The sequence below is a fragment of the Crocuta crocuta genome, unplaced genomic scaffold, assembly GCF_008692635.1.
Source record: "Crocuta crocuta isolate KB4526 unplaced genomic scaffold, BGI_CrCroc_1.0 scaffold186, whole genome shotgun sequence".
Classification (NCBI taxonomy): Eukaryota; Metazoa; Chordata; class Mammalia; order Carnivora; family Hyaenidae; genus Crocuta; species Crocuta crocuta.
In genome coordinates this window covers 5,027,704-5,053,044 of record NW_027551569.1, presented here as the reverse complement: position 1 = coordinate 5,053,044, position 25,341 = coordinate 5,027,704, and the positions used below count along the sequence as shown (strand labels likewise).

At 46.7% G+C, this 25,341-nt stretch overlaps 2 protein-coding genes across 11 annotated transcripts in view; one reads left to right on the top strand and one right to left on the bottom strand.

Moving 5' to 3' along the window:
• The window catches only part of ANGEL1 (angel homolog 1), a 44,971-nt gene extending 26,061 nt beyond the window's left edge, over window positions 1-18,910 (bottom strand). For 2 of the 4 annotated variants that reach the window (XM_077750818.1, XM_077750820.1), the window contains exons 1-6: window positions 18,432-18,910; window positions 7,116-7,230; window positions 3,206-3,781; window positions 2,034-2,260; window positions 1,503-1,572; window positions 452-885 (exon numbers count right to left, since the gene is read on the bottom strand). In XM_077750818.1, the coding sequence (XP_077606944.1) occupies window positions 452-885; window positions 1,503-1,572; window positions 2,034-2,260; window positions 3,206-3,781; window positions 7,116-7,218 (1,410 nt within the window). In that variant the 5' untranslated portion in view covers window positions 7,219-7,230; window positions 18,432-18,910. Of the gene's footprint in view, window positions 1-451; window positions 886-1,502; window positions 1,573-2,033; window positions 2,261-3,205; window positions 3,782-6,212; window positions 6,311-7,115; window positions 7,231-18,431 lie in introns of those variants that run through there. The other 2 variants (XM_077750817.1, XM_077750819.1) reach the window with 1 other exon arrangement.
• LRRC74A (leucine rich repeat containing 74A) overlaps window positions 7,834-25,341 on the top strand; it is a 45,103-nt gene continuing 27,595 nt past the window's right edge. For 6 of the 7 annotated variants that reach the window (XM_077750827.1, XM_077750826.1, XM_077750824.1 and 3 more), the window contains exons 1-3: window positions 19,089-19,425; window positions 21,464-21,592; window positions 24,143-24,315. In XM_077750827.1, the coding sequence (XP_077606953.1) occupies window positions 19,389-19,425; window positions 21,464-21,592; window positions 24,143-24,315 (339 nt within the window). In that variant the 5' untranslated portion in view covers window positions 19,089-19,388. Of the gene's footprint in view, window positions 7,955-19,088; window positions 19,426-21,463; window positions 21,593-24,142; window positions 24,316-25,341 lie in introns of those variants that run through there. The other variant, XM_077750825.1, reaches the window with a different exon arrangement.

The window sequence follows — 25,341 nt, the reverse complement described above, 5'->3', positions numbered from 1 at the left end:
AACCCACTATGTACCTAATAAATGTAAATTATAATTATAATATCACAGGAACATAGATAACACTGTAAATACATACAGAACATTCTGGAAGACAACCACCAAACTTCAAACAGTTACTACTTCACTCTAAGGGGAAAGGTAAGGAATGTAGGTAATAAATGGGGTGTTTGGTCTTATTTTATGTTTGAATTCTTGCAAGGACGTACTTGGTGCATCACTTATAAACTACAAATCAATGGTAAAAACTGAAAGGATTCCAAGATGCTAAAAGCACCCACGAATCTCTAACTTCCAGGCTTCGGTACAAAAACTATCAACAGAACAAGAAAAAGCAGGAGGGAGCCAGAACAGGTGTAACTGAGGTCCCTGCCACAGAAGCAGCACTAGTTGACAACACCTCAATCTCTCCCTTGGCATGCTCCCACGCCCGACGTGGCTTCCCCCATTTCACCTTCCAGGCTGGCATCCCATGGTACTGGAGCTCTCCATTCCTGATGAAGTTGTAGAGAGGTGAATCAGGAACAGAATTCAGGTCCCCACACAAGATGATGGGGCAATGGCTGCCATCTGATAACCTGGCCACTTTGTCCACTTCAGCCAAGAGAATGGCCATCTGGGCCAGCTTGACATCTCCCCGGCGTGGGTTGTACAGGACATGGGTATTTGCCACACAGAGAGGGGCCACCGAGACTTGCCCCAGGCCTTCTGGGACTAGTGGCTGCAACAGCAGCACTAAGCCCACGTTGTCCCGATTGAGGAGCTCCAAGCCAGGCCGGAAGTACTCCACAGGGCTGGCACAGAGCAGACGGAATCTCGTGGGCTTGTAGCAGACAGCACAGCCATCTGTCTTACACCCGGTCCTCCTCTTGTAGAAACAGGTAAAACCTGCAAGGAACACCCGGCCAAAGAGAGAGGTCAGAGCCCTGGAAGCCTGAATCCCTCCAACTAGTGGCAGTCGCCCAGGCGTGTCTGCCTGAGGCACTGCTCCTGCCGCTCCGAAAGGGGAGTTCCTATCCTTGCCAACTCCTTGGTTCTGCAGAGGTTCCCTTATAGGAGTAACCAGATGACTGAGTGGCTAAAGAGAAGTGGGACAGAAGGATATGAAGAAATATAACTTGACAGGAAAAGCATGGATTCTAGAGTCAAACAAACTAGAGTCCCAGCTGCACAACCTACTACCTTTGAAATGTGGTGACCTTAAGCAAGTCACACAAATTTACGGAGCCTCAGTTTCCTCACTGTAAAACAGGGATAACAATACTCAACCTCATAGGGTTGGTTAGTTCAAGGATTATAAGCAATTCATGTCAATTAATTAATTCAAGGCAATTAATGTCAGAATTGCTTTAAAACTACAGAACTCTCACCCATACAAAGGGGGAACTAGTGCACAGGTGAGAATGAGGATTTACTGAAGCGAAGGAAAAATCTGGTGCCTTCAGTAGAGAGCAGACAGAGACATAGGAAGCCAGACTGAAGAACATGCCAGGAAACTGCATTACCCATCATTCGCAGAGAAGGCTCCAGCTGCTCCCAATAATGATCTTCCTGGACCTCCTGGAGACACAGGATCTGGGAAAGTGACAAGGAAACCAATCACTCCAGAGTACCAAGCATGCTGGAGAGTGACTACCACCCCAGAAGCACAGACTGAGGGTAGGTGGGAAGCTGCTGCTGGTCTCAGGCAAGGTCACACTGAAACTTCCCACAGGGCCAACTCTTCCCAGAGAGCCACCCCCAGCAAGGAAAGGTCTGGACTTCAGCTGAGTAGACCAGAAGCATGTGCTGGATTTTCCTGCTCCCTGAATCCCTCGAGTCTCCCTCCCTGCATAAAGGTGTTGGAAAGTGTGTACCCACGGAGTCTTCTCAACACCTGTCCAAAACTCATTTATTCCAGGAGAGAAGGCTCCAGCCCTAGGCAGAACTCCGATCCTATGCGTATATAAGCTGTAAACTCATTTTAAAAGACTATTTGGGAAACAGCCCAGGTTCAGAACAAACACAAGATGGCGCTTTCTTCCCTCTTCACTCACATCGGGGTCCCAGTGCTGGAATTCCTGCATGAGATTCGCAAAGCGATAGTTCCAATTGAGGATGTCCGGGTGGCAATGCAGGTAGAGCTCTGAGCTCTGCTGCATCAGGTCCTGGGCCAGGATGTTATAGGACATTAGAGTGAACTGGAACTGAGGGCCATCCCCCGCCTCCAGGCCCTGAGCATCTGGCTGAGTAGAGAAATCCTCCCATTCTCGCCATAAGATTTCTGCAAAGGGGTTGGGGAGGAGAGGTCCACAAGAAGTACATGTTAATCCCAGGCCCCGCCCTCCCCACTCCTGACCCAGAGACACTGTGTCTGCAGTTCCTTTTTTCATCTTTCCTGTCACTCATCCCTCTCTCTGGCTATTTGAGCAGCACTCTACGGACATTTCCAGACTAGACAGCAAGCTGCACTGGGCCAGAGACAAGCTTGGCCTGTTCAGCCTGGATCCCCAGTACCTAGCAAAGTACCTGACACCTAGTACATGTTCAATAAATAAAGGCTGACAATTTCTCACTTTTGATAAATCCATGGGTCTCTCTGTGGAGAATCCCTCAGATCAATATGCTTAATAGTCACCGAGGTTAAAGAATTTCTAGAGTAATCTCAGCCTTGGGCATTTTCTAACCTTTATACTTGAAAATGTCTGTAGGGAAAAAAAGAAAAAAGAAAAAGAAAATGTCTGGGGCCGTAAGCCCCATGTGTCCCCCATCTACCCTAGAGCCTGGAGGCACAAAGTGGACGTTAAACCCCTGTGAACCACAGAACTCATTCTTCAAATTTTAATGGAAGCCAAATATGTAACACAGATAAAACTAAAAGATAAAATTCTGTCTGAGACACAGAGTACAGGCCCTGAGATATCTCCACTTCTATTCCTAGAAACAGTATCGTGGAGAATCGGAACTAGGGTGGCTTTCAGTGCTGCATCTAGCCAGGGGACTACAGCCATGTCCTGCTACCTCTCTGTATCGTGGTCATTTCATATGAAAGACCGTGGGGCTGAACGAGACGGTCTCTCAGGCTCCTCTAGATCTGACACTAAGAGTCTCAGAAAAACAGAATTCAGAGACAGAGCCTCCCACCAGAGAATCTTCTCTTTAGCAATGGCTCCACCCAGAGTGGAACAAAGCTGCTCCCCTGGCTCACTCAGCCAGTCGTCAGACTCACCATGATACGGGATTTCCATTGGGGGAGGCTGCAACTGCCCCAGGCCCCCAAACGGCCAGATGGCAGCCTCTTCCTGGGGCATGGGCTCAGGTGCTATGCTCCAGGCCACCACTGCAGGGTCCTCTTCCCACTGCTCTGCAGCCAGGGCACCCACTGGGAGGACAGCACAGTCTGCATACTGGGGGCCAGTCTGCATGGGGACAGCTGCCCACATCGGGCCCTCGGCCTGTGGCAGTGGCTCCTCTCCTAGCACCTCAGGGAAAGGTTCCTCCAGATTCTCTGCTGCCCGCAGGTCACTCAGCTGCCTGTTGGACCACTTGTCCTCTGACACAGCATCCTGTTCTCCAGGATTATCCATCAGTAGTGCCAGGCTGCTCTGGGCTAGTCCATTATCTACAAGGGGACCCTCACTCGAAGTCGAGAGCACCTGGCTCGACCCTTCTTCTCGCCACTGCTGCAGCAGGCCCTCACACTCCTCCTGGTCGGGCCCCCGAGGGGCCATGGCAAAGTCGCCCTCTACCTGGGTGGACGAGCTCTTCGCCAGGAGGGCATTTTTTCGACATGTGAAGAAAGCATCTAAGGAGCAAGCCAAAATACCACGTTACAAGATGACAACATCACCCAACCCATACTCTTCTCCCAACTAAAATGTAAGTCCCATACAAGCAAGAAGCATATCCACCTTGCTCGTGGTTGTACCATCACTGAGCCTGCCCATTTTAATACCTGGAACACCTCATCGTTAGCATGAAGTGCTTCCTATGTGCCCGGTGCTATTCTAAGTGTTTTATATGTAGTAACTAATGTATATGGTAGGGATCTAATAAATATTCAGTGTGTGAATGAAAGAACAGCTGTCCCTCAGAATCTAGGACGAAGATGGTCACATACAACCACATCCCTTTTATCTGGAGGTTAAGACTCCTATTAAACATCAGAACCAGAACTCTCTGGTTCTAAAGGCCACACTGCATTAGAACCAACACTTGACCATGAATCACAATTGTGGGTTATGATCTAGCACTGAAATTAACAAACCATGTGACCTTGGACAATGCCTCTAGTGAGATGAACTTCTTCTTGACTGTTAAGTCGGCACAGGGGAAGTGTGAACTAGATAATCTCCAACAGCCTTTCAAATTCTATAAACCCCCTAACCTACAAATACATTCCAAAAGAAAAAGTCCTAACGTAGATAAAAAGAGTGTCTCAAAATCTATACAGTTTACTTCTTAGCAAAGGCCCTTGCTCTTTTTCTCGAAGCTATATATTCTATTCATAAATCTTCACAAACTTCATTATCAGCTTTCCCATTCCATAACACACCACTGGCTGTAAATCAGAAGGTGCCAACAACTGACAGCAAGAGACAGCTGTCATCTCTCTGCTACGGCAGCCACAAATGACAGCCAACAGGCAAGAAAGCAAGTGGGAAAACTCTAAAATTAGAGCCCCCAAACTCCAAGCACAGTATTTTGCCCGAGCAAACACCCACACCCGCTAAATCACTTATGACATAGGTCAAGTGACAGGCACGATGCTCACCCTCAATCACCAGAGATTCATTTTATCAGCTGTTTTTTTTTTAAAGGCGAGAAAAACTTCAACATGGTTCAAATGTGAAAGATATAATCTTATTTATAGTCTAGGTTGATGTATGGCCATCTAACCCAGTGGTTTTCAACCAGAGGGTAATTGTGCCCCTGGGGGACATATGACATTATCTGGAAAGAGAGTGCCTGTCACAACTGTGGGGATGCTACTGGCATCTAGAGGTTAGAAGAGAAGGCTACTGCCAAACATCTTACAGTGCTAACTATCCACGCCCAGATGTCAATAATGGTGAGATTTGGAAACCCTGCTTTAAATCCATGGGCTGGGTTGCTGGCTTTAATCTCAGGGATTTGTTGTTTCCCTGCCCCTTGAAACATCCTCTGCCTACCAGATGGAAGAGTTTCTCTTGTTTACATGTGTGGAGGTATGTTTTCAAATTTAGCAGATTTTTGGTGGTGGTGGCGACGGTTGGTTTTTCAACAGAATGGTTTTTATAAGGAAGGGAGGGAGAGAATGGGGAGGGTAGAAAGAAAACCTTCTGTAGAAACCAATACACAAAGCTGAAAGTTCGGGGGAGGGACGATGGTGGCCCCTCCTCTGATATCTCTAAACTCTGACTATTGGTCTATAAACCTGTGGACTCGTATATGTCACTAAGGCTGTCACGGGACATCAGAAGAGCTCCAGAAATGACCGCGATGTGGATAAAGGAATATGCTTTAATTCTCTGAAAATATTGCTTCCGCGGAGTGTCTCATTTCTCAGAAGTACGGACGCACAAATATTCCCGAGTTCAGTGCCTGCTACATTCGGGTCAGTGTGCTAGCCCCAGAGCTACAGGGAGCAAAAGCGACATGGCCCTGCCCTCCCGCGGCTTGCACTCTAGCGACAGACACGCAGAAATAAAGAAATGAATGACTATTTTTCACACACACAGTGTGTGTAAAGTTCTGGGAAGGGAACAGCACAGAATGCAGCTGAACCGCTTATTTCTAAGAAAAGTAGTTCTTGTTCCGTCCCGCCCTCTAAGTTGCCAGAGAACATTCTGGGAGTTCCGTGGGATCTGTCACAGAGATTGATGGTCTCATAAGAGCCTCGGGAATTTCAAATACCTGGGAGGGGAGCGCGGGCAGATTACGGAAAAGTGAAAGACTAACTCTCCTCTCTCCCGGCATTGGCTCCGCCGCACGGAATCTCTAACCCTAAACGCTCTGGAAGCGGCATCCAAGCTGGGGGTTCAAGCTCAAGGGTNGTGGCGCGACGCCACCAGGCCACAGGCGTGAGGGGGGCCGCCCGCGAGACTCGTCGGCCAGGCCCCGGCCTCGTGGGGTCCAGGACCGGCCCCGGGGGCCGAGGGACGCCTCCCCANCCTCACGCCGGCCCCAGGCCCCGCGGGGCCCCGCCGACGTGGGCCCGGGCCTGGCGCCCGCCTGCCAGGACGCGGGGCCGGTACCTGAGAGGGCACGGAAGAGGCGCGCGGCCGGCAGCAGCAGGTAACACAGGCACGACGCGATCATGGCCGGCCACCGCCCTCGCGCCCGCGCCCGNTCCCTGCTCGGCCCCGCCCCTGGCCCCGCCCCTGGGGCGGCTCACGTGGCCCCGCTGCGCTTCAACAACAACTTTATTGGGAGTGAAGAGCCACGCGTGGGCCAGCGAGGTCAGGGAGCCTGTTCCCGTGGCAACGGAGCCGGCCTAGCTCCCGGAAGCCATCCAGGCGCCTACTTTGAAAATCAAGCGCCTCGTTGAAGGCTCCCATTGTATCATTCTAAGGCCGCCGGCTCACTTCCACTTTTGCCACCTAGCTAGGGGTCCACCTCGGATACACTATAACCTCTCCGCCCCTCAGTTTTCTCATCTGTAAAATGAAGGGCAGGTTTTTCTCTAAGGCCTCACACAGCCCTGACTTCTATAATCTCTCTCTTCTCATCCCAGAGAAGAGAGCGAGTTCTTCCCCATTTATATCCTTTTCCTGACTCTACTGTCTTCCTCAGCTCAGATTCTAGGTCACAATTTAAGTCTACATCTTTGTCTCCTCTCCCATCCTATTCAAAACGGGCCCTCTTTTTACCTAATCTGGAAGAAANGGGGGAAGTTCCACAAGGCAGGGACCACGTCTGGCTTGTCAGTTGGTTTTCACTAAGGTATCTCTGTAGTGCCTGCAACAATGCCAGGCACATAGTAGGGACCAAATCTTTGCTGACCAAACAAAGCCTATGTCACTATATGAAGGCCAGGTCTTCGTCAATTGTGCACTTACCCTAAGACCTGAATCTCTCTCCCCCATCCCTCATGCCTCAGTCTGCCTCAGCCGCACTCTGAAGGAAGGACTATGTAATAATACTCCCACGTTCAGTACCTAGCGTCTGAGCTGTGCAATTTCCAATTTGTGGCTGGACCCTCGGTTGCTCGGAGAAGCCCTCTGGAGAGTCACCAGATCCAGGACCAGCTGGGTACATCATACCACTGAAAGGCTAAAAGGAAGAAGGAGAGCGTCAGTCTGGCTTCAAGTAACAGCACTCATGCCTTTGCCCGAGAAGCAGCAGGAGCCCCAGGGGCTATCTGAAGGTTGGGAAGCCTCTTAGAAACTAGCACAAGAACATTAGCTCTATCTAAGGAGCCCCCAAAACCAGGCTCACTCCTTTTATGTGACTTAAATAGACTTTCCTTGTACCTTCCTTCCATTTTGCCCCAATGGTGACCTAGAAGTCCAAGTTGTAAATCAGATTCCAAATCAAGGTACTTACCTAGGGACTGTGTTTCATTTTGTGAAATGAGAGTTTCCTTCTCCACTTGGAAATGTTTTAAATATACAAACTCCTAGGCCTTCCTCCCAGGGTTCTGATTTAACAGGTCATTGACACTGACCAGGTTATTCAGGTGTACAGTTTGGGAGCCTCTGTGAAAGACCTATCCTCAACAGTGCTGTTCAGTGCCTGTGTGAGCAAAATGTGTCAGGCCAACCGATTCCATATTCTTTCAGAGGCTTTTCCCAAAGCCAAGTAAACAAGACTGACCTCTTTTTTCTTTCCGAATCCACTTTCAGCTATGTTGGAAAGGGTAGGGGGTGTGAGCATCACAACTTTTGGAGTGAGACCACCTGAGTTCAGATTGCGGCTCTGCCACTTCCTACCTGTGGAACCTCTCAAGTTATCCAGCCTCTTGAAGCCTCAGTTTCTTCTCCATGCCCAACCCAGGGTAAGCTCTTAGTGTTTACTATTGTATATATATTTTTTAATTTAAGCCCAAACCAGCTCTGTCTACTGCTAATCTACTACAATCTCTGGCAGAAATAAGGGCCTTCTAAACTGTAATGTGGCACTGTCTCTAGCATCTGCAGCCTCCTCATGTCAGCAATAGTCCAAGAAGAGAGACCGGATGAGTCCCTCAATTCATCCCAACTGTGGTAACAGGGGAGGCAATGATAAACCACTGGGTGGTTTCAAGAGTGCAGAACCTATCGAATAGGGCAAGTGGAAGGCTTGGCAATACTTTGAGGGGTATAAAACGTTCTCTTACAGGGAAATGTTCTGTATGCAAGAAACTTAAGCCCTTGAGTTTTTTAACTCAAAGATCAAATTTTACCTATGCCAGCAGGGATGTGTGGAAGTTCAAGATGACCGCCTTTATTCATTTATTGGTTGAACATGCACATTATACAAGCTGGCATGCTGCCCCTTTTCAGAATTGCAGAGGCTACTGAACAAGACCTAAAGCAAAGGTGCCCGAGAGAAATATAATGTGAACCACATATTTCAATAGCCTCATATAGAAAGCAGGAAAAAAAGATGAAATTAATTTTTAGTAGTATGTTTTATTTAACCCCATTTATTCAAAAAATTAGCATTTCAATATCATCAATATTTTAAAATGAGGCAGTTTATGTTCTTCTTTTTTTCTTTTTTGTACTAAGTCTTTGAATCCAGTGTACATGACAGCACATGTCAGTTCAGATTAAACACTGTTCAAGTGCTCAGTAGCTACGAGGGGCTCGTCGATATCATAGTGAAACCTGCACAGGTCTAGAAGGCTCAACAGCCTCTCAGATGGGACAGGCTGAAAAGAACTGCATCCGTTCAGATCTTATGACAACCTGACAGCTGTACACTCCTCCTAACTTGGCTTCTGTTAGCTGACTGTTTCCTCTGGGATCTCAGCATTTATGGTTAGATATTCCCAGAATTGTGCCAGACTGGTCTGAGTTGATGTATTCACTCATTCACTGATTTGCTGATTCACCCATTCATGTATTCATTAGACCTTTATCAAGCACTCATCAATGTTACCCCAACCTCATCCTGTCTTTTCTTGACCTCCAGCGCCCTTCTCCTCTTTCATTGCAAACTCTAGCCTTAGACTCAGGTTTTCTTACTTCAAACCCACCTATGCCCAATGTGGATGAGCCATCCCAAGCCCTAGAAGCTCATTGTCACCACCTTCTCAGTGGCCTTATTCTCACTATACTTCAGACACACTTGGAATATTGTTACTGGGTACTGCCCACCTCTGAAATCCTAAATTCACACACTCACTCTGACAGATCACCTGATGGCTTTCTGCCTCTTCCATTTTCGCTCTTGCTTCAGCAGCTCTCTAACTCATCAAACCCTTGGGTTCTCTATTCTGTCCTCATACTTTCCCTCAGTCACCATTTCTTTTTCTATCCCACATGGAATCCCCATAAGCCATCTTTTTTTTTAATGTTTATTTATTTTTGAGGGAGAGAGAGAGAGACATGAGCATGGGAAGGACAGAGAGAGAGGGAGACACAGAATCCGAAGCAGTCCCCAGGCTCCACACTGTCAGCACAGAGCCCAACGTGGAGCTTGAACTCACAGACTGTGAGATCATGACCTGAGCTGAAGTCAAGGTCGAACGCTTAACTGACTGTCCCAACCAGGTACCACACACAAACACACACACACACACACACACACACACACACACACACACGAGAGCCATCTCTTCAATCACTGTCTTCCCAGTATCAACTCTCTTGCCCACTGTTCTTTGATTACTCCTAGGTCAAGTAAAACCATTCTCCTTCTTGGCTCTTACATCTGGGCGGCTGAGCACTGGTGAATAAAATGACCAACATCCTGGACTGGAGCTATTAGTGTGCTTGCTGGTCTCCAGCCTCACTGCAGCCCTCAACCCTGCCCAGAAATGCCCTGTTCCTAACTAGCTTTCTCTCCCATTTCCACGATGACCATTCTTATCAAACTTGTCCTATGATGTCCCATCTTGTTCTCTGGAGATCTTCTCCCTATAAACTTTAGAGAAAAAATAGAGCCACCAAGTGAAAACTCTCTCCTCCTTGTTGCCACACCTACACACTGACCAGCATCCTTAGCCACCTTCCTTCCCTCCCAGCGGAACAGCTGGCCACTCCATCATGCTTGGCATCCCCTCCTCCTACTTCTTCAGAGAGTATGCTCCTTCTGCTCACCCCTCTTGTTTTCATCCCAGACTCCTTCCCATCAACATTTAAACATGCTTCAGGTCTCTCCTATATAAAACTCTCCCCCAGCCCATCTCCTCCAGCCATACCTCCATCTCCCCACCTCTCCCTCACAGATGAGCTTCTTGAGTCATCTGCTCCTGATACCCATACTTCCTCATCTTTCACTCCTCTCATCTCCATTCCACTGCTACGGAGCCTCTGTCCTCACCACTCCACTGAAAGTCCCCACCAAATTCCCCAGTGCCTCCTTTGTTGCCACTTTTAATGGGCACCCTCCAGGCTTTATTATTTCTTGAATGTTCTGTAACTTTGCCTAACTCCCCCCTCCTTGTAAGATTCTCTCCTGTTGGTTTCCATGACATTCTTGTTTTCCTTCTGACACTGTGGACATTTGTCCTAGTGTCTTTCATTTCTGTTCCCCTGAACACCCCCTCTTTCAATGATGGTGTTCCCAGGATTTCATCCTTGGTCACTTTCCTCTTCTCACTTTATTTATTTATTTTTTTGATTTTTTTTTTTAAATTATTTATGAGAGAGAGAGAGACAGACAGCGTGATCAGGGGAGGGTCAGAGAGAGAGGGAGACACAGAATCCAAAACAGGCTCCAGGCTCTGAGCTGGCTGTCAGCACAGAGCCCAACGCGGGGCTCAAACTCACGAACCATGAGATCATGACCTGAGCTGAAGTCATCTGCTTAACCAACTGAGCCACCCAGGCTCCCCATCCTCTTCTTGCTTTAAAATCCCTCCTTGAGAAATGTTCACCCTTCCAATGGCTTCAGATACCATCCACATACCAACAACTCCCATATCTACATTTTAAATCCTTTTCCTGGGCCACAGACTCAAAAGCCTTTTGCCCATCAGCCTCTCCAATAGACGTCCCAGAGGCACCTTAGAGACTCAACACGCCCAAAATTGCATTCAGCACCTTTCCCCACCATTCTCCAAAAATGACTACACCTCTGTCCCCTCAGCTCTTCTGTCCACTTCTCTCTGAATGGCACAGTCATCTATCAAGTTACCCTGGCCTCAGGCTTTTTCCTCTCCCTTTTATTCTCATATCCAAGCTGTTCTGAGTGGTTTGGACTTCTTTATGTTTATTCACTAAGTCCCCTCCATCCCTGCAGCACTTTTTTTTTCTTTTTAAGAGAGGGAGAGAGTGAGCATGAGTGGGATAGGGGCAGAGAGAGAGGGAGAGAACGAGAATCCCAAGCAGGCTTCACACTGTCAAGCACAGAACCCAATGCAGGGCTCGATCTCACAAATTGTGAGGTCATGACCTGAGCTGAAATCAAGAGTCAGATGCTTAACTGGCTGAGCCACCCAGGCGTCCCTGCAGCCACTTCTACCTGGCCTTGATCCTCCTCCTTTCCCCTGTCTGTCTTCTACATTGCAGCCAGAGCAATATTTCTACTCTGTGAATCATGTCTGGTCACACTTCGGCTTAAAACCGCTCTGCAAACTCCACTATCCTCAAAAGGCAGGCCAAACTCCTTAGCAGAGCACCAAAGGCCCTCTGCTATTGGCCTCTGCTCACTTCCCATGTCTTCTGTCTGTTCTTCCCTTCCATCACCACTCCCCTCAATGAGGATCCCACCCCAGCCTTACTAAACCACCTGTGATGGCCTCAGCAGGCTGCAGAGACTTTGTACATGCTTTATTTCCAGCCTCTTTCTGCCCCGGGTCTGCCCCTGCCCCTGCCTTCATCCAGTTATTGCCTAATGGACCTTCAAGTCTCAGCCTAGACATTTCTTCCTCAAGGAAGCTTCCCCAAATTTCCAGCACCACCCCCACGCAAACATATCAGTGTCCCCAGTCTGGACCAAAAGCCTCCTCCCATTTGCTTCTCTCACATCCTTGCTCATTCTGGACCCAGCACGGTCACTGTCCCTTTATACTCATCAGTACCCCTCAGTAAACTATATACTTCATGTGGCTCACCACTCTGTTCCCATCGCCTCACCCAGCACTAGGGAACTCAACACAATGAATGAACGAAGAGCTTCAGTTTCATAAGGAAACGGAGCACAATAAAATCCAAACTGGCACATGATGGAAAATTCCTTGCTTTATAATTCTGCAAGTGCCTTTCTTTCAAAGACCTCCTCATATTTGAAATCCCACTTGATTTACAACTATCATCTTTTTAAAAAGCACTTGCATAAAATGGGATATTATTACATCTAATAACAATGGCATCTGTTTCTTTCTTTGATTGTGCTTCCTCATTTTTTAAACATGTTTATTTATTTATTTTGAGGGCGGAGGGAGAAAGAGAGAATCCTAAGCAGGCTCCATGCTTTCAGCACAGAGCCCAACATGGGGCTCGATCCCATGAACTGTGAGATCATGACCTGAGCCAAAACCAAGAGTCAATTGCCCAACCGACTGAGCTACCCAGGTGCCCCCGCGCTTCTACACCTTGCCTCCTAACGTGGTTTCTGCCAACTTTCTTGGATTCTTTTTCCCCCATTCCTTCCTTGGAGAACTGGAACCTTCATTATCTTATGCTACTGGCTGTCAAATACAATGGCAAACTTTTCCTTAAAGGACCAGATAGGAAATGTTTTTGGCTTTGCAGGCCATGGGTCTCTGTAGCAACTGCTTAACTTTGCCATGTGACTGTATGAAAGCAGCCACAGATATACCTAAATGAGTGATACTGACTGTATGTTAAGAAAACTTTATTTATAAAACAAGCAGTAGTCCAGATTTGGTCCTCTATATGTACTCTAGTTTGCCAATTCCTAAAATATATCTCCTGCACCCAGGCCCTTCTAAACCATGAACAGCAGTTGCCCTGAATGGAGAACAACCTTGTCATGTTAAATTAACAGCAAAGGGGCTCAATGTAGAGATGCAGCATGGGCTCTGCAGCCAGATTCATCAATATTCCAGTTCAGCCACTTTCTAGCTGTGTGATCTTGGGCTAGTTACTTAGCCTCTCTGTGCTCAGTTTCCTCCTCTGTAAAATGGTAATAAAAAGCAGTATCTCAGGGCACCTGAGTGGCTTAGTTGGTTGAGCATCCGATTCTTGATTTGGGCCCAGGTCATGATCTCTGAGCCATGGGGTCAAACCCTGAGTCAGGCCCTATGCTGAGCTTGGAGCCTGCTTGGGATTCTCTCTCTCCCTCTCTCTCTGCCCTTCCTCTCTCAAAATAAACTTAAAAAAATTAGTATCTCATATGCCTCTCCCCAACTGGCACTCTTGCTCTCTCTCTCTCTCAAAAAATAAATAAACATTGAAAAATTTTTTAAATAGTATCTCATAATAGAATAATAATAGACAATTTAAATGTAAAGTCTATGCATTTGCAAGTGCCATATAAATGGTAGCTTATAGGACAGTAAAGCATTCATCTACCGTGTTCCCCACTAGTAGAAGTGTTATAGCAATAATATTGGCTATAAAGGAGGAAATTTTCATTGTTAGTATCAGGCTGTACCTCACCCAGGGCGACATTCTCTTTGACTCGTTTCAAGTCAAAATCATAGCTCCCCTTGTCCCCAGGGACTGTCTCTTTCTTTCTTGTTCTTTGGATTACCTGTAGAGTTAGTTTACCTGCCACCCCCTAAATGCCTTATGCCTACCTCCTAGTGCCTCAAGGCCTCATCTCACAAATAAGTGAGTGGTGTAAAAGTACAACATTTTGATTAGATGGGACATCACATGCTGGTTATGCAGTCTGAAATGCTAGCTCCACGAATAACCCCAAAGATACATGTAGTCAACAGACTTTTGACAGTGGTAAAAAGGCAATAAATGGAGAAAGAACAACAAATAATGGTGGTTGTACAACGTTGTTAATGTACTTAAAGCCACTGAATTGTATACTTTAAAAGGGTTAAAATGATAAATTTTATGTTAGCATAAATTTTAGTGGATCACAGACTTACATGTAAACACTAAAACTGTAAAGCTTCTATGATGAAACACAGGAGAAAAATCTACGTGACCTTGGGGTGGCAGAAAGTTTAGATATGACATCAAAAACAGGATCCATAAAAGAAAAATAATTGATAATTTTGATAAATTTTGAAAATGTTTCAATAATGGATTCTGGAAAATTATCAAAATTATTTGACAGTATCAAAATTGAAATGTGTGAAAGACACTGTTAAGGATAAGAAGCTAAACCACAAACATAGAAAATATTTGCAAACCATATTTTTGACAAAGGGATTCTGCCCAGAATACATCAAGGACTCTCAAAACTCAGTAAGAAAATGAGCCACCCAACTTAAAATTGGGCAAAAGATCTGAACAAACAGTAAAGAAGATAGATGAATGGCCAAAAAAAAAACCATACGTAAGCATGTTCAGCATCACTAGCCATTAGGGAAATGCAAATTAAAACCACCATGAAATACCACTACACAATTAAAACGGCAAAGCAAAAACAAATGCAGTATCAAGTGTTGGTGAGAATGTCGAGCAACTAATGCTACCATATATTCCTGCTGGGAATTCAAATCAGTACAGCCCCTTTGGACTTTGGATAACAACATGGTGGTTTCAAGGTTAAACATATAGCTGCTATATACGCACAACAATCCCACTCCTAGGTATTTAATACTCAAGAGAAATGAAATCTTATGTTCACACGAAAACCTATATGTGATTGTTTATAGCTCCTTTGCTCATAATCACCAAGGAAGGGAAAATATGAAGATCTAGCAGGTGAATGGATAAGTATGGTACATCCTACAGTAGAATATTACTCTTCAAAAAACAAACAAACAAACAAACAAAAGGAACGAGCTCAGCTTCAGCTTCATGCAACAATAGGGATAAATCTTAAATGAAAGAAGCCAGACCTCCTCATCCCCCAAAACTACACACTGTATGATTTCATTTATATGACTCTGGAAAAGGTCTGGGGGTTGGGCTGGGGGAAGGGGTGAATCATAAAGGGGCAGCATGAGGGAAATTTTGGGGTGATGGGACTGTTTCGAGTGGAAGCATGGTAGTAAATAAGTGAATCTCTGCATTTGTGGAAACCCACAGAACTGTGCTGCACAAAGTGAATGCTGCTGTATGTAAATTAAATAAAATCAACCAGGATAAGTGGGGAAAGATGAAATGCAGGCTGTGACAAGTGCACCTATGTTACAAATGAATCAAACAACCACACTGAAGGGGCTAGGAAGAAAGAGCAGACCTAGGTAATTTGGGGGGGAAGGTGTTTTAACTGGATACATAAAGATAAACACACACTCACTAAAAAAAAAAAAACCTATATAATACTGTATTCTAGTTGGTAAATTTGTTTCCCCTGTTATAGTTTAGCAATTCTGAAACTATATACTAGAGATCAGCAAATAAGTAAATATATTGTAAAAAAGGAGAGCCAGGTTTCTTGAGGAGAAAGAAATGACAAATATGCTCTGAGGAAAGAGATAAATGTCTCCTGTGGTGCTGGGTGGAATCAGAGGTATGGGTGTATTCGTGGCTTTTGTTTCACATACATATAAACAGATGGGTACGGAACTAAATACAGATGTGTGTTTTACGTGGGTCAGTACACATGCTAGCATGCATTTCCTAGTTCTATCCACTGGAAAGGACTAGAAGCAGTGACAACTTAACAGTGATGAGCCCACCAGCACCCACATCTAGGTTTTCAGTCTCCTTGGAAAAGTGCTTAATGCCTGTGGTGTGATCAAAAAAATTAAAATGAAAGGCGGGGAGCATGTCGAAAGGGCACAAAAGTCAACCTGAATGAGCTCCCATAGCCAAAGTTGGAATGTGAACAGCAAAATAATGATAGTATTGTATTGTAACCCAAATAATAAGATAAGCATCCGTGATCCCCATTAATATAAACAACCAAATAAATAAACAAAGGAAAGGGACCACTGTTTCTTACAAATTCCAGTTAACAAAGGTAGAGGATTGTAGGAACAGAAAGTCACTATTAGAACATGACTATAGTACTTGTTGAGGCAAGATCTCTATAAAATCAATGGGTGCTGGGATGCCTAGGTGGCTCAGTTGGTTAAGCATCCCACACCTGATATCAGCTCAGGTCATGATTTCACAGTTTCATGAGATGGAGCCCCACATCAGGCTCCACACTGACTACGTGGAGCCTGCTTGGGATTCTCTCCCTCCTCTCTCTCTCTCTCTCTGCCCCTCCCTACCTCAAAATAAATAAATAAACATTTTTTTAAAAGATCAATGGATGCTAAAATTATTGAGCAAAAATTTTAAGCAGAAATAAGATATTTGCATAAAATATCTTCTCCAAAATATGTATTAATTACAAACGGGAAATAGTAACTTTACAGTAGATAAACCTGGCAGATACTACCATGACCGAGAGATCGACATAATGCATATTGACATCGTATGTCCCTGATATGCACTGAGAAGGGCACATCAGCTCTGGCACCCTTCCCAGTAGTCATGGAAAAACATCAGACAAGCCCAAATTGAGGGACATTACACAAAATATCTGACCAGTACTTTCTACAAGTTCAAGGTCATGAGAGACAAAGACTGAAGAAATGTCATATTTCGGGATCCTGGATTGGATCCCAGAACAAAGAAGACATTAGTGAAAAAACTGATGACATACAAAAATGATCTTTAATGTGGTCAATAGCAATGTTAGTTTCTTAGTTTTGGTAATTTTTCTATGCAAGATGTTAACACAAGGGAAAACTAGATGAAGAGTATATGGGAACTCTACTGTTTTTGTAACTGCTGTAATCCAAAATATTTCCAAATGAAAACTTTAATTTAAAAAAGGATACCCCTGGGGCACCTGGGTGGCTTAGTCGGTTAAGCGTCCGACTTTCGCTTAGGTCATGATCTCACGGTTCGTGGGTTCGAGCCCCGTGTCAGTCTCTGTGCTGACTGCCAGCTCAGAGCCTGGAGCCTGTTTCAGAGTCTGTATCTCCCTCTCTCTGACCCTCCCCTGCTCACGCTGTCTCTCTCTCTCTCTTTCCTAAAAATAAATAAAAATATAAAAAAATAAAAAAAATAAAAAAGGATACCCCTCAATAAGAAAGAAATTTTCAAAATAACATATAAAAAGAAGTTGAAGATATTACATTTCATGATTTTTTAAAGATATGAAATTTTTAAATTATGGTTCCTGAACATTTTTGTTTCTCCAGAATGGACTCTTCCCCAAATAAATAAATAATTGCTGTCCATCATTATAAAGAGAAGCTCTGATTAAATCACCCTCCTGTTCAAAAATCTTTGGTGGCTTCCTGTTGACTTTTCACTGCATTTGGATCTATTTCTGAAATTGCTCTCATTCCTGTTGCCCCTCTTTTCCCTACTACTCTTTGTGCCCTATACTCCCCCAAACCCACCTTGGGTTCTGTTTCCTTCCGTTATTCTGCATTCCTAGAAATGCCTTTTGCCAGAACTCTACTAGTCCAGAGCCCACGAATGCTTCCCAGCCTGAAGAAACCTCACCCTCCCTTGAAATCCCAGCAAATCTCCCTCATGATCTTTATCAATTTCCAGTTACTGCCTGGTGCTTCTGCCTAGTGGCTAGAGTGCTTTCCTCCAAATTTTCTAATTTGCCCTTTGTAAATAAGACCACATGGTGCCGTTTAGGCACAGCACCCAGAATTTAGACCAGGATCTACATACTCTCCAGTCCCCCATTTTTCTCCTTTAAGGACATTTTCTATCCTCTGCACCAACATGGAGTAGACCAAATGCCCAAAGGGTCTCCAGGACCCATGCTTACCAAATCACCCTAGGAGTCGATCACTCCCCCTGGTATGTTTGGTGTTTCTTTCAAGGAACTACATGAGATTGGACTGCTAGATTGGGGTGACCATGATTTGGGGTGACTCAAATTCTTTATGTGAACAGGAGCTGCCAAAAATATTTGTCTACAACCCTCATACCCTAGGGGTGGCTGTGTCAATTTCTATCTTGTATCACACATGCCTTGAAGAGTCCAAGCCATAATCATGTCTGCATCCCCTCCCCACATTGGTGCCTAGTGTAGTGCCTTTTACATAATAGATGCTCTCTAAATATTTTTCAGAACAAATACTTATTCAGGAATGAGTAATGTCTCAGATATACATGGTTTTGTTGTTGTTGTTTGTTTGTTTGTTTGTTGGGTTTTTTTGGGTCCAAGGCTCTAATTATGTTCTCCCTACACAAATTCTTCATCGTTCCTCTCAGTGGCAAAGAGGGATTTCCATGTTCCCAAGCCCACCAGTCACTGACCTGACCGTTGATGTGCTGAAAGCTTGTCAAGAAGGAACAAACACGTCTCCAGATTCTCTTGATAGTAAACTGCAAGTGAACTTCAACTCTGAGACATGTGAAAACAGCCAAGCGAGGGAACAATCGTTGAGTGGTTTCAAGTTAGGCAGCCCAGTAGTTTGGATTGAACAGTACTTTGGCTCCAACAAATTGTAGTAATAGAGCATATGTTTGTTGTGCTTTGCTTTTGATCTTCTGCTCCAACGTTGAGGATACTCGCCCGAGGTGGGGGGGGAAGGAATGAGAGCTGGGTAGAAGAAAACTGACTTCACCCATCACTGAAATATTTCGTACCTGAAGCACAACCACCTTGAGAGAAGAACATGGTGGCGGCTCTTCACAGTCACCTGATTAAGGGGCTTGGATTTGCTCCTGACTCAGAGGGAAACACAACACCACCGAGAAGCCCCCCCACAGCACCTTCACACTCACAGCCGAGCCCAGGCTCGGCCCCAGTGGACATGAGAAAAGAGGACTGCCAGAGCCACCAAGAGGGCAGGAGGCTGGCTGTTACCAGGTCCACCCCATGTGGATCACAATGGCTGCATGAGGTCATGGAATGTTGAAGAGGTGAAGTTAAAGTGGCTCCTGAGTCACAAAGTCGTGGGGTGGGGGACATCCTTTTGACAGGGCTCCCGGGAATAGAGCCATACTACTCTCCCTGATGATCCCAGCAAGTAGCTACTTCTCCCAGACAGAGTTGGGGTCAAATCCATGCATGTCCTATTCCCTCCAAAGCCCACTCTCCCCAGGGTTTGCTGAGATGGAAGGATAGCTACAGCCCCCCCTGGCATTTGTCTGTGTGGGGGCAGGGTGTGCGAAGTTTGAGGCAGAAGTGAATGGACAGGAGTGCTTCATAGGGAAGAAGCAGAAAGTTGGCAAGAAGCTGGCAGTGGCCCCCGAGAGGGCCCTGGCGCCATGGACAATGATGAACCTCTTGAGCCTGAGACAAAAGGTGAACAGGCATCCCACCTCTCACCACTCAGGCCCTTCTGGGCTGTCTCAGCATGGCACCCAGTGATCAAAGGGACCCTGAAGCCCCCTTCCCTCCTCACCCGGGACCCTCTAGAATTGGGATGATGGGTAACATTGACTTGGCCTCATGGCCTCCCAAACAGGAAATGAGACAGTTGGAGCCAATGCGGTGCTAGAATTGGCTCGTACTCACTCTGGCCAGCTTTAATTTTCGTTTTATGAGCTGTTTGATGTCATGTTGGTAGTTTGAAATCCACCATGTTGGGAATATTTACGCCACCTATATGGGCTAACATTACAAATCAATGATTTTTTTTTTCTGGAGAGCCTGTTAAACATTTACTAGCATTCTACTGGTTGGATGGAATTCTAAAATTGTATGATTTGGGGCGCCTGGGTGGCTTAGTCAGTTAAGCGTCCGACTTTCGCTTAGGTCATGATCTCACGGTTCGTGGGTTTGAGCCCCGTGTCGGGCTCTGTGCTGACTGCCAGCTCAGAGCCTGGAGCCTGTTTCAGAGTCTGTGACTCCCTCTCTTTCTGACCCACCCCTGCTCACGCTGTCTCTCTCTCTCTCTCCTAGAAATAAATAAAAAAAATTAAAAAAAAATAATAAATAAAATAAAATTGTATGATTAAAGAGGATATTAAGATCAGAAAGTCATAACTTTTTGATGGTTGAGTTTGACGGCTAAGCTGCTGTTTATCTTCTAACTGTGGGGCCACTGCTACTTCCACCCCTGATCACACAGACCTTGTCTTACAGTCTTGGAAATAATTATTGGAGCTTGGTGTATGGATAAGGACTAAGAAAACATCTGCATGAGCTTATTAGGAACCCCACTATATTAGAACTTGGGTGGTTAAAACTTGAGACCCCTGCCACAATGCTCAGCCCACCCAAAGAGTAGACTGGCTAAGTTTTGATGGGCCACCTGTTGGTTTCCCATCATGGCTCCTCCAAACACTGCATCCTGTGGATGTGGGAGGAGTAGCTCTAGCCTCCTGTGTGTGGCTTTCGGGAACCCAGCCTACTCCAGCAGCAGAAAACTCAGGTCCAGCAAATATCAGGCCTGGGATGATAGAAGCTTAGGACATGTGTATTTAATCATGGCAATTAATTTCACCCCCAGCAAGATTTTGCAAGCTCTTCTTTCTTTCTTTTTTTTTTTTTTAATGTTTATTTCTTTTTGAGGGCGTTCAAGCAGGGGAGGGGCAGAGAGAGGGGGACAGAGGATCCGAAGCAGGCTCTGTGCTGACAGCAGTGAGCCAGAAACAGGGCTCAAACTCATGAACCGTGAGATCATGATGTGAACTGAAGTCAGATGCTTAACCAACTGAGGCACCCAGGCACAAAGCCCCCGCCCACCCCACCCCACCCCGGGCTCTTCCTTCCTCATGATCCCAAAATAAATGTTGGATTGGAAGGAAGAGAAGCTAGGTCAAGGTCTTAGGAATCAAGTTATCCTTCTTTCTCCTTGGGACTGCTTGTGTTCCATTTCATTTTACGTATGTCGCAAGTGGCCCACTCTGCCCTGTCCCTCGCCCCTCGCAGTACTGTTCATGCCTGCCCGTGAGGAGGCCTAGGCATCGGCATGTGTCCTTCCCCTGAGAGAGCAAAGCAGACCCTGAAGCCCACCCAAGCCAACAAGAAGGAAAATAGTGCCAGTCTCCGAGACAGGCCCCAGGCAGGGAATGAGGCAGGAACAGGGAGTCTGCAGAGGACATGAGGGGGTGTTTAGCACAAGACTCTACAGATGGTCAGGCGGTGGCACGGTGTCCGGGAGGGAGGGCTTGTGGAATGGAGTCCTCAGGCGGGACTGAATGCACACTGCAGTCCCTTGGCACCTTGAGCCCCATGAGGCTGGTGGGGGGAGCTCCTCCAAGACCTGGCAGGCAAAAGAAGGGAGGGGTGGAGGAGGGGGGAGCAGGGGAGAAGCCACTGGTGGACTTCACCCTCTCAGGTGCCTCTCAGTCAGAGGTTTCATTTCCAGAATCAAGGAGATGAGTTTTTCTTCTAGATGAACCCGAAATGGAACCAGAAGCACAGAACAGTGACGAAACCCTCTACTGTGAGGCTGAGGCCTCTGTGGCTGTAGAAAAAGAGAAGTCAGGCCGAGAGAGCTCAGAAACAGACCTGGAGATCGAAGGTAACCGTGGGCACTTAGTGGGCAGGGCGGAGGTGCGTGTCCTTCCTTGGAAACTAGAGATCTCAGTTCTCCCGGCCGGGCCGTGGCTCTGCCCAGGGGACCATCCCGCAGAAGGAACATGGCAGCATCCTCCTGGGCAGTTTTATGCCACGTCCTCCTTGAGGCTGGCCTGGTGGCATCTTTGCAGTAGTCCCAGGAGGTGGTCATCGTTGCCCACCTTTTAAAGAGGAGGAGACTAAAGCCGAAGGAGATTGTGTGAGTTGCCCAAGGCCACAGAAAGCTGCCAATGTTTGCTGATCCCCCATTTGCCCCACTCTGCTGATTGGCCTTTGTGCTCGGTATTGTGAGGGCCGCTAGAGTGTCGGTGACCTATCTTGCAACCCGGTGACTTTTCTCTCTACTCACATGAGAGTTTTTGGTTCCCCTACTTTGAGTTTGCTCTGAACAAAGTCAAGTGTGCCCTGTGCAGGGTGGGGAAGAGGAGGGCTGGCTGAGCTGCAGCAAAGACTGTTACTGCTCACAACGCCTGCGCCCTTTTCTCCCTCTCCATTTCCCCAGGGAGGGAAGTGCCAGGAACACCTGTGAGGCAAGGTGAGCACAGGGCTGGCCGCACCGGATGGGCCAGCCTGGAACTTCCAGGCCAAGGCTAGCTCACTGCCTTCGTCTCCTGTGTTCTGGCAGAGGAGTTCATAAACCTCCCCACCGTGGACCATGTACAACTAACCCTCCAATGTGCTTCCCCCCACCCTGCCCTCACCCTTCATCTTGTTGCTTTTTCTGACTTCCACGTCCAGGCTGCCACTAATGCGCTGATGTTGTTTTCAACACGGACTTTCACCTGGTTGGAGGGGGTGGCAGATAGAAACGGGATGTTTTGTCCCAAACTTCTGCTTCTGTCCCATCTTCCCCGCAACCCACCCCCAGCTCCCCACAGGTGATAACACGATTGCAAGCTGCCTCTAAACTATAACCATAACAACTACAGCTAGAAGGGGTCAGTGGAATGAAGCAGAACAGGATTAGTGCCAAGGACAAAGGTGGGGGGTTACTACCCCACCTTGGCAAACAAGAATCTCTACCAGCAGCTAGGCCGTGCTGGGACGGAAACTCAGGGCCCAGCTGCTCTAGCATCTGGTGCTGAGGATCTGGGAATGGGGCCGGGAAGGCTTCCCTGGGCGGGCCTGAGACTTGAGCCCTGGTGGAAGCAAGCTGGCGGTGAGGCTCCAGAAGAGGGAGAGAAGGCAGAAGTTGCTCACCTGCCACGTGTGGTTTTGCCTATGCAACAGTGGTCCTCGCTCAGAGGCGATTTTGTACCCTGGGCGGCAAATGGGGGGGTGGGAGGGGATGCTACTGGCATCTCACTGGCAGAGGCCAGGAATCCTGCTAAATATCATTCATGGCCCAAGACAGCCCCTTGCAACAGTGACCCAACTCAACATGTCAGTAGCGCCACGCTTGAGAGAGCCCACCCTATGACCATCCCAAAGAGAAGGCCAGTTAGTAGCTGGGCCTGCAGGGCGAACCTCCTTGTAAAGTTGTCCGTTCACCAGCAAAGCTCACATTGTCTGCCTTGGAAAATGTCCAAGGTGGGTTGGCCAAAGGCGCTGGCATCCAAAGGGATCACAGATGCACACTTAGACCCCAGCTAGCCATGGGAAGCCCGGCCGTCCAAGAGACTCACTTAACGAGGACACAGCTGTGAGGGCATATGGCATCCAGGGAGGCCCATTGACCATGAGCCAGGCACATCTAAAGACCAAGGAACAAAGGCCCCAAGAGCTTGGAATGGAGGGGTAAAGTCCCCGATTCTGTTAGCTGGTGTTAGAACTGATGAAGCTGTGTGTGATTTGGGGCTAGATTCGTCATTGGTAAAGTAAACAGGACAGACCTTTTTGTGAGGAAAAATGACACGTAAGTCTTTGAAAGACAAGTATTAATTCAAATACAAGTTTGTTTGTTTCCACCTGATTTGGGGAGGTCTCTCCATCTTGCGGTGATTTGCCATCTTGAGAAGCCCACTCAGTCCTACTGGGTTGTTTTTCTTTTTTTAAGTTGGAACCTCTCTAAATCTTTAGTAAAGCTTTATTCATGGCTCTCATTTCAACAATGGAAGTAAAACTAAAACAAATGGGGGTTCCTTCAACCATCACAAATCAGCTTTTAGTCTGTTTGGCCTTTCAGAGCTATCCCAAGGTGGACAATAGAGCTGGGCCTTTATACAACGTTGATAATCAGTCCTGGATGTGGGCATCACAGGCAGGTGGGGGTGGGCATGCTGCTCCTTCTCCCGGCGAGGCGTGGGGCCTAAAACCAGGGGTCCTATCCCTTACCCAAAGGGAAATGACCATTTGGGGCTTTCTGGAATTTGGGTCTCCCTCTCCCACTTCTGGCTGACCTCCCGATTGGAGCTGCCCTCCGGCACACACACCCATAGGGATATCCTCAGGCAAAGGGGACACCAGACAGAAGTGTACTTGGCCCAGGGTTAGAGGAGACAAAGCAAAGGTGGAAGGGAGACCCCACTTCATCCACTTGCATCTTTTTGTGTAGATACAGAGAAACTTTTCACTACTGGACAAAGGGAGCTATACCTGGAGGCCTGCAAACTGGTGGGCGTAGTGCCCGTTTCCTACTTTATCCGGAACATGGAGGAGTCCTACATGAACCTCAACCACCATGGGCTGGGACCCAGTGGTACCAGGGCTATTGCCATAGCCCTGGTGGTGAGCATGCCAATGGGGGCCCATGAAGACTGGTAGAGGCAGGGGTTGACAGAGTAGTGGGCTCAAGACTCAGAGACAACCCCCATAGGATCCTAAATCGCAGGCTTTGTGCCCACCCTGCCCTAGGCTCTGCTTAAGCGCCAGTTGATTTACCTAACAGGCATGGATGCCCCATTAGCTCCTGGGAAGGGGGCTACTAGGGATCTTGGCTTTGGAAATCTATGCACTTTCTGATTTAGGAAGCAAAGGCAACAACCCCGGGTGAGTGGCTGGGCTGGTCGCTAATGCAAGTGCATAATACAAAACGCCAGCCTGGGTCTCAATTCCAAAGCTCATCTTTGCTATAAATGGGTTCACTGCCGAGCTATTCTATTCAATGTTTGCCTTTTGCAATGTTGCAATTCTTAAAAGATCACACTGTAGAATAATCATGTTTTCCCACAGAAATAATGTTCTCAATCTCTCTCTCTCTCTGTTTCTCTCTCTCAGCTTGGCATGAGCAATCAAGGACTTGACCTTGAATTCATCATAGCCTTATATAATTATAATTGATTGTATACAAACCAACTTCCATCTCAGAAAAACAGATTATGTAACAAAAACTATGTCAGCACAACACTGGTTCGTTTAGGACAGCAAAGAGAAAGCTTGACTTAAAAAAAAAAACAACACTCATTCATTTTGGGAAATATCACAGCATTTGCGTTTAGCACATGCCCTTAAGGGGCCATGGGAAATGTGAGACTGTGCTGCTTTCTGGAGGGAGGAGGAAAGAGGGGAAGAACAGAGAAAGAACAAAGCCATCCTGAAATTTATTGAGTGTTGAAAGACTGATTAATGAGGTGTTAGGAATGCACCATTACCTCACAAGTTTCATGGGGAAAAAAAAACTGGATAATGCAATTCTCTCAGCACTGGGGTTGCTTGTCTCTTAGTAACAACAGTTTCTGTTTGGAGGGGGGTTCTTTCTCTCTGATTCTCTGTGTCACTAATTTGACAATCACCGTGACATGCTGGGGTACTGAA